Consider the following 16,041-nt stretch of genomic DNA (forward strand, 5'->3'; position numbering starts at 1 on the left):
CTAACATTCGGTCGAAACTCGTGAAACAAGTAAACGGGTTCGTATTTTTAATACGGCCGGTTAGGACTGAAGATTATATATTATAGGCTTTTTACAAGTTCGTTAAATGTAAATGAAAAAAAATTTATTATTAAAAGTAAGAATTAAAATGTAAGATTTATAATAGTAAAAGAATAGTACCGTTTGTTAATATTAGTTTTAGTAAATATCGATGAATTCTAATTATCAACAAATCAACGAATACTTTCTAAATAATCGAATTAAAACAAATTTTTTAATTTTAAAAAGCGGATTACGAATGCGGTATTACATTTCTTATTCATTTATATGACGTGACGTCACGTGAGATTAGATTCTGCCCTTACGTTTAAGCGCGGCTTGGTATCCACATTAATACGAACCGTGTTAATGAAATCGCGCAGTAGTACTACTAGTGACTTTAAGAGTAAAATCTCCTGTACGACGCCTAGTTTTAGCATTTATATAAATACAAACCGCGTTCATTAAAGAGATTTTATGGTTCTTCTCTGGCAATAAAGCAACGAATCCGTTTTTAACCACTCGAAAAAGCCATCAACCCTCAACAATAGTGCTTAAGGGTGTGAATGTTGAGGGTGGTTTTATTGCAGACTGCTTGAACCATTAGGAAGGTCTGTAGTTGACATCCAGCATTAGGGATGATAATCAAGATCTGTTTTCAATTGCCTCGAGGGAGTTCGCCTCCCACTTCCCACTCGGGCGCTCGTTTTGCCGTGCTCCGCCCACTATTACAATACCGTATTGCGAGCCGTACTGCGAATAAATACTCGTACGAACACACGCGAGCGCGGGTGGCGCATAACTACTCGGTTCGTTTAATAATGATACAGATATAATGAACGGTATACGTTTATCGTAAAGAGAATTTATATACGGTAGGCGATTTTAACTTACATACGCGAAAGTTAATCGGAGTCGACAAAAATAATAAAACATGAGTTTTCGTTTGTCGTCGATCGCACGATGCGTTCGCGTAATCTGCTTACGGGATAATCGGTGTAAGTAAATATCGACTTTATAAAACCTTATAAATATTTTATGAAATGTCGCGGTTTTAGCGAACGTTCGGATAAACTTCATCTACCTTGTAGATCAGGAAATGTCGCACGGTAATGAGCTTAACAATGAAATTAAAAAGAAATAAAATAAAGGATTATGAAACCGTTAATGAGTAATCGAGGAATTATCGGTCGATTAGGAAAGATTGTTTATTGCTCAGCAGAGTCGTTATGAAAAATAAAACGAAAACGAAAACGTTCAGAAATCAATTTCTGTTCTTCTGAAAAATATTTGCTAGTATTTAGAACAGTGGGTATCGACCGATCCAGTGAGACTATAAAGCAGATACAAAGCCTAGGGGACACTAGAGGTGACCTCAGGAATAAGTAATGGGTAACGGCAGTTCTTTTTGTTTCATTATTAATTATCGCGTCACTGAGTAAGGATTAGCGGGTTTTTATGTGTATATATATATATATATATATATATATATATATATATATATATATATATATTTATCAAAATGTTATTCTACGTGTAATTTATGTATTACACCTTTCTTTTCAAAGACAGCAGTATAGAAGAAAACATAGTTTTAATAGAACCAGGTTAATTCTTTACAGCAGAAACATAATTTTAAAATGACATAACAATCATTTTAAAAATTTTTTCAAATACTATCATATATATATATATACATACAGAGTGTTTCTAAAATGGTGGGCTGGCTATACATTTTCGAATTATAATTGTAAAACTAAACAAAATATACCCTAGGAAAAATGATAATTTCTCCTTCGTTCTTCCCCTGTCCGCAATTTTGTTATTTTTATATAAAAATGTATATATAAAGTTCGGATAGACGAATCATATTAATATTTGGTAAGCGTCTTGGTAATAAAGTTATAAAATTACCAAAAAATCAGGACTTAAATTCCTTCGCAAATTACAAATGGCGGCCATGTTTATTTTTCAATCCGTTATATTTCCATAAATTATCAAAATTTATATTATTTTTCTAAAATATTAAGCTTTTTATTTTGAACGATTTTTAACGTTCTACTGTATTCTTGCCTTTTTCGGCCTTGGTAAAAAAACCTGCCGAAGCAGAGTCGCTATAGCAACCGACTACGTAACTATAGATTGCTATTTAACACAAATACTCTATGAATTATTTCCGTTAATTAAATTTTAAATCGATACCGGTAGGCGTGAAAGACGTCATCGCTTGAGCCGATCTGTCTACGGTAACACCTTCTTAAATCTGTTCATCTTTTGTAATTTTACTACAACCGAATAATTAAAATATCTCCTCGACGATATGTTACCGTTATCAATAATTTAATACATTGATTTTTCCTTTTTATACGTTTCTTTAGTTTTTTATTTTTATTTATATCGCCGTTCAATCTATCCTATAGTGAAGAATCGTTACCGAATAATATCGAATTATGGATTCAAAATATGAATTTTTAGCAAAAAAAAAAATCGATCGAATCATCTAGGTCTCTGAAGGAATAAAAATTAAAAAAGAAAAAGTATAAATTTTGTAAAAGTATTAAAAAAAGAAATACAATAATAAATATAATTAACTGCGAGAAATCACAGATTCCATTTTTAGTGTAGCTTACGCTTGTACATTTACAATTATTGGAACATCAGTTCACCGAGCAATTTGATGGATGGCAGGCACACGCAGTACGATGTGGTTGTTGCGGGGTTTAATATACCTGCTTAACAAGTTTATCCCTTCCTCTAATACTGAAATTACCTCTAAATTATCTGATTAATTGCTTATCGCCAGTTATTAAAATTATATACTGCCCTGAACCGGGGTGGCCATATAGGTTATAAACGCCTATCGTTTTGTTAAAACCATCTGTCTTTGTAATTTTAATCGAGCAATTTTTTCGTTTAATGTTTTTCTACGTGATAAGAATAAATTTAACAAAAATTTTACACGAGATAATTCACCGTAAGGGTGATACCAGAGTGTAGGTAGCTTATGTATAAAAACTGTTTCGCTAATGTACATTAAATATCCGATTAAACTAACATAAAATTTTACATGAAAGGGTTACTTTAAATTGATTTCCAGGGCGCATCGAGCCGATGGATGAAGTAAGTTTATATCTTCCTATCTTTAATTATCTTAACATATAAAATAAAAGGACGACATAAAAAGCAAAGTATTGATATTAACGACCGTTATTATACTCTTTTGAAATACTGGTGTATTTTGACCGTTCGGAAAATCTAATGCCCTGAATAAAATTTATTTGGTGTTGTAATTTATTAGGCAAATAATTAAATTTTCATCGCACCCAAAAAATGTTAAAAAATGGAATTTTTTCGGTTTCGGTGAAAGATTAAAATTTTATTTTTAAAACCTTAAAAGAAATTATAATATTGGAGAGAAAACGGTCACAGTGTTAGACTACCGAATTAAAAATTTATGAAGATGGTCGTCCGATATCTAAAGTTCGATAAAGTACTATCGATTTATTTCGAAGCGATATATTCATTTGAGATTTTGTACCGATGTCTTATTGAGATTACATACATAAATTTTTATCGAATAAGGGACTTCATTTTTGTAAGAAATACAATACAATACAATACAATACAATACGGAAGAGAAGATAAATCACTAATAATATTTTACTAAAGTTCTTTCAACAAAAAACACTGTTCTTAATAATGGTTACAAACTTTTCGTTTTAGATGGTGATATGGCAAAATACATAACATTCAGATCGATTATAATTTGTTGAAAACTTACTTATAATCGATAGGGAAATAGCGAATTTCTTTGAGTTCTTTTATTCTGACTTACATCATACGATTACGGTCCGATAGGAGATAATTCAATTTCCGTTGGGTGATCGGCGTTAATTCGCGTATTGATTTATATTTCCTGTTAAATTAATAAAATGAGATTACAGACCGGTAGACCGGTAGGTGAAGGCGGATTTTGAAGAACCTTCATCAGATAGTGGAGATATAATCGAAAATTTTGGGAGCGTATACTATAATGGGTGTTAGGTAGATATGGTTTTGAAATTTTTCGTTCTTTTTTTTAATAGAAAATACTCGGAATATAGTCGTAATAATAATTATCGTTATACTTTTGATGAATCACATAGTTCGATTAACAGAAATTAGATTTTTTATTTAGAATACAAAGAATAGTTATTATAAACACTATCGCTGTGTACATTCAGATGTAACCGATCAGATGTGTTGTCCATTTTTGGGCTCTTTTGAATCATTAAAAAAATGTAATTATCTTAAAAGCTTAAAAATCTTCTGAAAGTGATAATTAAAGAGCTCCGATGAAAACCAGTTTAACAATAAAAAACTTAATTTTTTGGGTTGTCTGAAGTACTAAGCGAAATATGTTGGAAGGAAGGCCTAAAACGGTAGACGTCACACTACTTTATGCCTTGTGACTAAATTTCTTCTATTAAATTTATTAAAGTGAGAAAACCTATCGGAGAATAATTAGTTTTATTTGTAAAGGACACAAAGCAGATGTATTTTAGATATAAATATGTGCAGGGTTGATTATATTAGATCCGTCGATGGTGAGTACGCGTTCATCTCTAAAGAAACTTTTCGTATTAGCAATTTTGCTTAAATATCTACAGATGAGTTCGCATATCGGTGTACTTTTTGTTTCGATCTCCTGATCAAAGTTTTCGTCGGGGATTTTTGGTAAAAGCTAAAAAGCCGAAAGGTTTTTACAGTTATTTAACAGTTGCTATAATAATATTTATTCTCTGCTTACCTGAGAGTCTTTCAGTCCTAGTTTTTCCGCCAGTTTTTTTCTATCAGGCTTTGAGATATATTTTTGTAACTGAAATCTTTTCTCGAGACCTTTCCTTTGTAGATCTGAAAAAACGGCTCTTCTCATCATGCCACGACGCGGTTTACCTCTGGAACTGTGAGCCCACGGAAAGGAACCGGGTAATGGAAATACAGTTGTAGCTCCGGGAACCGCCATTCCCGGTCCTGTGCCGCTTCCTCCGGTTCCACCTGATAACATTAACATTAAAATTCGTAATTACAAAACTTTTTATCGGCTTAATCTAGGTTATATTAATTATCCGCTTAAATAAACGCTACTGGAAAGTTTATGGGAGTCTAAAAGTTATCGGAAAGTTTCTGGATACGGACTTGAAAGTCTGTATTAAAAAATAAAGATATTTCGCGGAAATATTCGGTCTTGATCCTCTTACGACGATCAAGGAAGCGTTATCGAATGAAATGCCTGGAACGTCTTGAGGAGCAACCTCTTTAAAATAAATAATACGAAGTAATAAAAAATTCTGATATTCTATTCGCGTGTAGTAAACCGATTCTTCACCGAAAATAATGGGGTTCTTAACCCGCTGGGTGTAAGGCTAATGACCCGATCACTCCTTCAAAAACATTAAAGAACTAAAAGTCTAATGTCTTGTACACGGGTAGATAGTACAAATAAAGATATAAACCGGATTAAGTTCGGTTTTAAGATCTATTTGTCCTCTCCCACGAACGAAATAATATTCATCGAGTACTTTACCGGGTAAAAACGCTTCTAGAAAGGCCTGGGAGGGGAGGTTTTGCCCGCATATCCTCGCTTCACGAAAGTAGGATAATCTTGTGGAATAGATTCAGTACAGAAATCGTCTACCTTCCAGAAAATCTCCATTCCGAAAACGAATCTTGATCAGAACGTACTGATGTACCGTTATAGGGACGCACACAAATAAAAAGCATAAGTTTATGACGGGACGAAATCGGTGTCTCAGTAGTCACGTATTACTGGAAACATAGTGCCACGATCCAAATAATACGTATAGGCTAACTAGACGGGCACATCTTGATGTTTCAAATGGACAATAATATAGAAATACGTGTTTTAAGAAAAATCTATCGTTAAGTTACACCTGGTTCGTTAAAGATTATCTGTGTACGACCTGGAGGCAAAGTGAGATCCTTTCAGTTCTACTTTTTCTAGTCGAATTTCAACTTAATTTCGACTTTTGGCCTACTGTTAGCAGATACGACTCTCTCCGGCGAAGAGGGTACATTGCATTCTTCAACACCTAGGGTCCCATCCGAGGCATTCCTGCTAGGCCGAAAGGCACAAACACCGACAGACCTTCAGTGGACTAACTGAGGGGAATCGTGCTGGGAGAAAGACGCAAATACACTGCTAGTCTCCCAAGGTTAGCCCAAGTAAAAATTTTTTGATTTAATCTGTAAGGGTCTGAACGCAATCCACAAATATGTCCATAAAAAAAAATTAATATATAATCGACATTAAACAAATATCCGCCCGATAATAAGAAAGACCTGGCAGCAAGGGACTGATGACAGAGTTCTGCGATTAATAGGGGGATATGTATCCCCCGTTATCTTTAAGTTCCGTTAATTCTTAAGTAATGCTTTAATTTGGCTCAGCTACATTTAACGAATGCAGCCGACTTCCTTAATGAATAGATTGCAACTATCGCAAAACGTAGGGGCGAAGCAGATAAAGCTACCGTATTTGTAACCGAAAGGAACCATAATTTAACAAAAATTACAAGGTTTAAAGCTACTGAAATGTACACATTTACGAGTCTATTCAAACGAAAAATAACGCATATAAATATAAGTATGATTAAACCTCTGATCATTTAGATTTTACTTGAAATTAAGTGTGGTTTACGTGAACAGATGTCGATAAAAAAAGCTATAGTGTAGCCTTTATTTTTTCGATCGATCGATTCGACGTAATTTTGATTAATGTTCGTGGATCGATGAAATTTCGTACGATTACTAAAACTTGTAAGTAATTATACCAAATTAATATTATTATAATACATCGTATTTTAAAATTAATGCTTCGTTCTTCTTACCGAAGTCGGACCTAATTTGGAACATTATTATTATTTTCACACGTACTAATATACACTAAAATAGATTAAAAATTGTCCATCGGGAATCAATACTCAGTTTTAAATTCGATACACAGTCCATAACGGTATCCTTTTCCGGTCCCGTTAAGTTTTGTTATCGACTTTCTTTACCGCTTATATAGTGGTCGATTTAGTATTGTAACAGTTAATTATGAATTGGGGATTTTCAACTTATGCCGCAAAAGGAAACTTTAAAAATAATAAACAAAAGTCGATTACAATTTTTTACAATATATTAATTCCTAATTTGTTTTTTTTTTTACTTGGAGTAGTAATCTCTGAATATATTACGGTAATCCTATCGGCTTTAGGCCATCCGAAATCTTTTAGTTGGTTGGTTTTTGGATAAGGACGGGAGAGGTTTCTTTGCGTTTTTAGAGATTAACAGAATAATAATCAAAAATATTAATTAGTACAAAAAAGATAAAAAATAACTACACTTGTACTGACCGGTATAATAATGTTGCCGGCAGTATAGAAGCGTATGCTGTAATACACTATAATGTGCAGACGGCCTCGGTATCGGTTTGGCTATTCCACATTTGCCGTCGTAATCGGATGCCGTATTGCCTCCTAGGTACGGGTTTGAACCTGTTCGACACAAATATACATGTATTGAAATTTAGTTTCATTCCGTTGCTACTAATCATTAAAAAATTTTCAAAAAGTTAATAATCGGTATGCGATACAGATTACTGATGAGAAACAGTATCAGTCTAATGTTTAACATTACAAAAAAAAAAAACTTAATCGTATTTTTATGAAGATAACTCGTGCGAGGGTGTGAAATTTATAATAAACGGATAAAATTCATAGAAAAATTCGACCAAATACTATAAAAATTATATATATATCCCACATGACATCTCGGGCGTAAAATATTGTAAATTCATATACATCGCCCGGTTAATCAGAATTCAAATTACAGAACTCAGTGTACAAATCAAACTTCGTAAGGACTAATAACGACACGTTCATCGAGGATAGCCGACGGATAAAACTCTGCTGAGTCCGGACGATCTGTTATAATTCGATGTGTTTTGGGTCTAGAACAACATTTATGATGAATAAGGTTAACAAGGAGTTGAAATTATAACGTTTTTCGATCAAATAAAGTGATTCGTTCTGGTTCAAATTATATTATCGTAAAAAATATTCTTAAGAGTGTTCCAAACAAAAAACCGATGAATTTAAAAAAAAATTTACAACGAATATTTACGATCGAATGTAAGGTGACTTCTTTAGAGATGGCCTTCTCTTATTATCACCTGAGCCATCGTAAGGGGTTCGGCGACGAACCATACATTCCATTTTATGAGATAATGTGTCGATTGCCTGCGTTATTTAATATCCAAATGCCATAATATTAATATCGTCAAAAACTTCGTCGATTTTCTAGACCTTCAAACAACGATAATATATTGTTTTACATATCTGTCCGTGCTATATTTGTTAAGTTATCGACCTCTTTATAAATTGTAATTTGAAAAAAAAAGATAAAGATACTACTTTTTTGCTTTCAGGGATTTATGGCATTTGTCGGAACCATATAATGATAAATACTACTGTAAGCAGCATTATTCTCAGTAAATAAGCACCGTCCGAAGATGTATCTCTGTTTATTTAACTGTAACGAATATGCGGCAAGTTATTATTATTTAAGTCTGCCTGTTTAAAAATGACTTTTTAATTGAAAATAATCTATTTTAACACTTTTTGTCGTAATAAAATGTACGTCTTCATTTTAATAGGAATTTTTTTAGTTTTACCGAAGATAAGTAAATTGTTAACGGGTATAACGATAATTTGTAAGAATATTCAGAAAAGAAGTTTTATACCAATTACGAATACAATTCATGTGTTAGGTATCGCTAGATGACTTATTTAGAGTTTAGATGATCTCGAATGTGGTTTTTTTAAAAATAAAAATTAGAAATTAACGTATATATTTTGACTTATAAAAATATTTTGTTTTTTTAAAACGTTAATGTTGTGAGCTATAAAAAATCTATACTTACTCTAGAATAAAATTCTAAAAAAAATAATTATAAAGAAATTAAATCGCACTAGCTTCATATATTGATGTAATTAGAAACAACTTTTTAAAAAAGCTAATTATCGTTTATTGCGATCACCGGTTTAATTATCAAAATAGAAACGAATGTCGAATATTTTAACTTTATTAGTTAGAGTTATATAAATGATACCCGATATTATAATATCTTACTTAAATATCGTGAATGGAAGTCTTAATTTCGGATTTTTTATTTATTTAACTCTGATAACCTCTGCTGTATATGCGGCTACGTAACAAGTCGCAAACGATAATCAGATGTCTTCATTTTATTTTAAGTAAGAGGTGCAGAAAAATGATCTCGTTCGTACGATTAACAATATACACCTTCTTACAAAGAATACGAGCCGCTTCGGCTTAATAGATAAAATTAATAATCGATAACCATAGTCGTGTGTAGACAAATAACTATGCCGATCAAATAATTTAAAACAGGCGTAATTGTTGTCCTGTCAGACAAAATATTGGATTAATAACATCTACATACATTAATTATAATTTAATGATATATGAAAAAAACCTTCTTACACATACTGCTTTCATACATACAAAAAGAAGAAAATGCAGTTTTTAATTTTTTTAAATTGTTTTTAATATTAAAACCATTTATTTGTTGTCTACATTACTAAAAGAATCAATTCTTATTTTTAATTATGTTCAAATTTTGATCTAGCATTCACTTATTCCTTCACTTAAATCTCTGATTTTATAAACAATTTGGGAGAATAAAAACTTGTAATCGTTAATCGCGACTTTGATATGATAATTCAACCACACTTTTTTCCCTTGTTTTCATTGTTCTAAAAATCGTTATTTTTCTTCGGTGTATTATAATTAAAGAAAAAAAAAACAGTCGACAAGTAAAAAAGGTTATATAACTTAAAATATAAACAAAAATGAGTTAAAGGTAAAAACGGGTCTAAAAACAGTGTTCGTATTATATCTCAAGACGGCGAGAAATGTTAACTCGAAGTTAGAAAATTTCTTTCGTATTTGACGTTCTTGCGTGAACGTACTTCGTACAGCCGTTTTATCGTTCAAATTTTTCGGTCGAACGCCATTTACCCCACGCGAAACGCAGTTTAGAAGATGAAGGGTGTGTAAAGAAATATAAGGGAGCACCCTCAACGATTTTACATCTAAATTATATTGTAGCATTGGGCTGTAGAGAGAAGCGACAAATACAATAATTGAACTCTATTATTTTAGCTTTTATTTTTCATTAACGAGCTTTACACGATCGGTCTCGCTTTCCTTTATAATAAATATAAATAATATGTAAGCTCTCCCTCATCTGGGAATTATTTATATTAAAATAGATTAAAATATATAAATATTAAAATATATTATAGTAGATTTTTATATTAAAATTCATTTTTACAATTAATCCGCTGAACAATGTAATATTGCTTTTATTTTAATGGAAAAATAATTTTAATTTTATCTAAAGATAAATTATCCTTATCGTAGAGAGTATAATTAACCGTTACGGATTTCATTATCGTTTAATAAAACGTACCTATTCTTTGTGCAGCCCTATTGAACAGAATTTTTTTTGATGAAAGTTAAAAAATAATAAAAGATAAAAATAAAAATAATGAAAAATTAAAAACAACGTATCAAAGCCTAGATAAAAATCCTATCACACGAATCCCGCTGGGTTGCGTGCGACATTAAAAAACCGTTTTTATACCTTTGCTTCACAAAACTTCACCAGTTCAATATCTAAAAAATGGATTTTTAAATCGTTTAAATTAGAGATCAACACGGCTTAAATGTTTTTCTGTAAAAATTATATATTTTTTGTATCAGCCGATTCTACCACAGAAACATAAGATCTGCACCTCAATAGAGACCTGTCCTCAGCCAAAAATTATGAATAATCGCTCATTACTTTCCTTTCCAAGAAAAGTCATTACCGACTAACGACAGGTGCACGATTTTGCTTCAAGTGCAGCAAGTTTTTTCCATCAAATATTACAGAACTATCCTAGGACATGCGGATGATTCCTAAAGAAAAAACCTCGCTGTTCCCAGAACCGTGTGGCTTAAGGAAATATCCGATTGAAATATGAATCGTCCAGAAAAATCCCTGCTAGAGGATAAACAAATTGTTTTCAAGATATTATGTGCGTTCACATTTTTTTGAGGATAATATATATTTTTGTTATAATACATGAACTGAAAAATTTAGAAACAAAATTTATCGATTTTGATACGGTATTTAAAAATGCCGAGTACATAAAAGCAAAATTACGATGTTTAGTGGATGAGTTGTAAAAATGAATATTAAATATTCTATTTTAATACAAATAATTTCCCAGGTATTTAAAATTCGTGGCATTTAAAAACGCAGAGTAGATTGTATATTAATTTTGTAACCATCATTGACGAAATAATTCTACCGTAGTTCATCCATTTTTCACTTCTAGGTACAAATATATTTCGTTCGCAACTTAAAAAATTGTCGTTTACACAAAACATAATTAATATTATTCTATAACGTTTTGTTTTTCAATATTTTTATTATGAAAATTTTGAAATAATTTCGTGTGTAACAAAATATAATTTTTTCGTAACGTTGCTGATCAATCAAACATTATATTGTTCTATGTATAAGTATTACACTCTGAAATATCTCAGAGTAAAAATTGTTTGCTTTTTTTGTCAGTTTGTGATAAATTAATATATATATATATATATATATATATATATATATATAATATTTATTTATATATATATTAATATATATTATTATATATATTTATATAATATATAATATATATTTTCAAATCAGAACATCTGTTATACTGTTTGTTTTATGTAAAAAAGGAAGCAGAATGTTACTCAACTGGGATTTGGAAAAATATACCACAACATTACTACTAATATTCAATTGATTTTCTTTCATCACAAAGTATTTAGTTCGACTACTGAAAAGGTCAACGGTTGAGACGAAATTGTGTCAACCGAACATAGAGCGTATATGCGAGAAAACCTTTGATCTTCTGTGTAAGAAGCCTACAGTGAAAAAAATTCTGCGCAACTCGATTTAAAGATTATTCTGAAGTATTCAATATTTGATCGTTGATACGCTATCAATTTTTTACATCGTTGACCGGCACAAAACAGTTTTACTAAGCGATACTTTTGTCCGCATGAAATGTGACGCATACGGTCGTAATTCATATTATGGCTATTTTATGTATTACAGCGACCGATGCTACAGTACACGGAGGGTAGATACTGTTAATATTTATTTGTTGTTTTCTGATATCGTAATGGAAATGATAGCGACGCACAAATTACAATATATAATTTTCAGAAAAACTAAAAAATGACTGCTTTTTATCTTTTCACAGACTTCGTATTTCAGTCGCTATTCAAGATGAATCAGAAATTTTAAACTCGGCAGAAAAATTACGGTCGATTTAAATTCGAGGAGCTGCAACAAATCTTTCTTTATTTGAAAATACATGCTCAGTAAATCGTTTTTCCATTCTTTAAATAAATTTTTAAAAATAAATTTTAGTTAATTTTCAGCATTTTTCAAACATAAAATGTGCATTTCTTTTTTCTAGAAATATTGTATAGAACTATATGTGAAATATTTTTTTAATCTCGGAAACCAATTCGTTCAGGAAAAAAGATCCATTTTTTTTTTATTCGTATAAGTGTATAATTAGATCACTTTTGGAACCGGAAGGGAATTTTAATCACCTGTATGTTTATAGTCTTCCTCATCTAGATCTGAAATAAATTACGGAAGAATTATGTTTACGACGCGGGTAGGTACCACATAACAACTGCATTTTGATCCGTGTCCAAAGAGCGAGAGAGTAGCAGTACAATTTAAAACTTAACGTTCAACCGAATAATTCCGGACCCGATGAGAACCCGATCGGATGAGCGTGTTAGCTCACTTATTCAGTGGACCGTCAAATCTTTGTAAGACTCTCATATAGTGCGATTTTTGCTAAAAGAACAGATCTCGTTTCCGCAACACTTTTTGATGGGTTGAAAAGCTGTAGTATTGTATTTTACCGAATTTATAAAAAGATACGGTTAAGACGTTTCTTATCAGCCAATAACGTGTGAAATTTTTTCCCATTTATTCGATTAACTTGGAAATCATCAACTTCTTCAAAAGCCATTTTAGAAAAGTTATTGTTAAAAAAAAAAAAACATTTTCACAGTTTTAAAAAGAATCCAAACGAGGAATCTAAACGTATTGAAATCTATACGTGGGATGTCTGATGACGCAGTAGCGAAATCTGTACATACTAATGTCGCAGTACGGTTTCTCGTGGGACAAACTGACTTCTGTCGCTACAACGAATCTTTTTAAAAAGTTAGGAAAAGGATTTCTTGTAGAAAAGATCATGAAAATCAGTGCGCAGATCTAAAAGAACAAAGATCGAAAAAAATCGAATTTCTTTTTGTTTAAAAATGAAGCGCTTACGTTTCAACGTTTTGAAAGATGAGATAAAGATTCTGAGACGACTGTCAATCAAACTATGTACGTATCAATTGCATAAATCGATACGGAGGTAAAATCTGGAAAAGAAAAAACCGAAACTGCTGCCCGAGATTTCGATGACGAGAGATAAATCCACCTATTCGTAGTTTTAAGGACACTTACAGCGTCCAGAACGAGTGCTTCAAATACATACATAGGTACTTCAAAACGAGTCATAGGTACTTTTATCGACGCAAAAAATATTTACGGTAATCAAGCGGGCAAAACTCTAATATAATCGGATATTAAAAAACGTTTTACTTGATTATTTTAATGCGAAATAAACGGAGTTATTTACAAATTTTATAATTAGTATTTGTTTGGTACCGTTACCTGACGGTTGTAGGCGACACGCTGAGAGACTCTTGCTCCTGAACAAACATAACCAGGAATAATACACCTCGTGCTTTGTTCACAAAGGAAAGTAAAGAGCGAATCGACTTCTTTACTGAAACGGACATATCATCGCGTATGTGCAGGCCATGCGCGCAGAAATGAAGTCTGTAATAAACGATGTAAGAGACATTGTTTATCGTAGGGATTAGTGTCGCTTGTACCTCGGATGGTTTTCGTGATTTTAGACAAAAGGGACACCGGGACAAGTAGTTTCAAGTACAACATTAATGAATCCCGTTATATGTATTCGGTAAGGGAATTAAATAATAATGTAATTTTAAGTTTACTTTATTTGTTTTTCTGTGAACGAAACCTTAATTTTATTATGCAGATAATAAAATATAAAATTTTATTACATTCTCAATAATATGGGTATTTAGTGATGAAACTCATCGATATTAATTTAAATATAGAAATATTTATCGCGATACAAGTCTTATTTGTAAATAAATAACAAGAAAAAAGAGAAATGTAAATTATTTTTGCCTACATATTAATACGACAGCAAGCGTATGTTTTAATAATACACGAAGAAAAAATGTACTGGTTCTCGATTACGATTTGGCACAAAATGAAATTTAATTAAAATAAAAAAAATTGAAAAATATTTTCAGCCGCACAACTGACTTATGTACGCGTTTTGAGATCATATGGTCTTCAATATGTCAGATAGTCGGTAGCGTGACGTATACCTTGTTGCGATGTATGTATCGATGTAGTGTAATATTTGATCCGAGAATTCATCCGAGCGCGAACGATCGGAAATCATTTCGCTCCTATGCGTTTTTATCACGGAATGCTCACTGTCTTGAGTGTGGCTGAAAGTTTTTGAGTTCGATTAACGTCTCTTCCCTGATGCTCTGCAGTCATTATATTACGGGACTAAAAGAGAGAGGAAAACACGGACTGCGCTTAAAAGCAAATCGTCGTAAGAAAAACGATTTCTTTGGTGACCAATCTTTTACAATGTTGTGACCATTCTTAAGCTAATCTAGACGCGTAAAAGGTGGAGGTATCATATTCAAATCTCACCGTATTTGAAATTAAATTTTTAAAATCGATGAAAAGATACGCTCATCGAGCGCCAGATGAAGGATAGCGATCGGCGGGTATTATCAGAAAAATCGCTTAAATTAAACGTAAATTAAAGATCGATTAGACGATCTAAAAACGGATTTCGCTACAAAAGTGGGCTTCGAATGAACGTCTGCATTCCAAGTACTTTTTACTCATATGGATGTGTTTACGGCGATAAATAAAGAAGAATTTAAAAAGATTAACATTACATACATTGTAAGGAAGTATTGTTTTCAACGGAGTTTAAAATCTTTACTTTCAATAGAAGTTAGGCTAAGTTGTAGATTTTACTGGAATTAGTTCTTAGTTCTGAACACAACTATCCTGTAAATACTTGATTTGTGTGTGTGTGTTCAGAGTGCTTGTGTAATTTTTTTGTTGGAAAAATGTTTAAAAACTAATTTTTTTCGGCAGAGAAGTAACATTTTTATCGGTGTAGATAAAACTGTGATTTATAATTTCCAAAAACTTGTAACTCAAGTGATTTTTATGGGAAAACTAAGACAAACAATTCAGCTGAAGAACGTATATACTTATTCAACTTAACGTCAATTTCATTTAAATAACGACACTTATAAACGTTAATGTTGTTACAAAACTTATAAGTATCAAAGGTCATAAAATATAAGGTTTCATCGATAACAAAAACGTTAAATATTTTTACGGCTTATTTATCTTTAATCAAAAATACAAAGTTGTTCCACTGCTATTATAATTTTCCTTCGTTCTTCTTGATGATGATACATCGTTAATTTTTTCGGAGTTTTATCTCTAACAAAATAGAAAATTACATCGGGAACTGTTCTTGACTATAACAAGGTATACATACTATTATTCGCAAACTTTGCATAAGCTGAAGCCGATTCATAGAAAATTATAATTTTTTGTTCTGTTAAATATATATATATAGCTTCATAAGACGGTACAGTAATTCTAAATTTGGAAGTTATTTAAAGTTTAAAAGTTATGAAAAATGTAGGAATTGA

At 31.6% G+C, this 16,041-nt stretch overlaps 1 protein-coding gene across 1 annotated transcript in view; it reads right to left on the bottom strand.

The window, feature by feature from the left end:
- Dbx (homeobox protein Dbx) overlaps positions 1 to 16,041 on the bottom strand; it is a 64,139-nt gene that overhangs the window by 22,670 nt on the left and 25,428 nt on the right. Inside the window, exons 3-4 of the mRNA XM_075361711.1 lie at positions 7,440 to 7,580; positions 4,829 to 5,076 (exon numbers count right to left, since the gene is read on the bottom strand). Coding sequence (XP_075217826.1) covers positions 4,829 to 5,076; positions 7,440 to 7,580 — 389 coding nt within the window. The remainder of the gene's footprint in view (positions 1 to 4,828; positions 5,077 to 7,439; positions 7,581 to 16,041) is intronic.

This window comes from Lycorma delicatula, chromosome 4 (genome assembly GCF_047948215.1).
Source record: "Lycorma delicatula isolate Av1 chromosome 4, ASM4794821v1, whole genome shotgun sequence".
Lineage (NCBI taxonomy): Eukaryota > Metazoa > Arthropoda > Insecta > Hemiptera > Fulgoridae > Lycorma > Lycorma delicatula.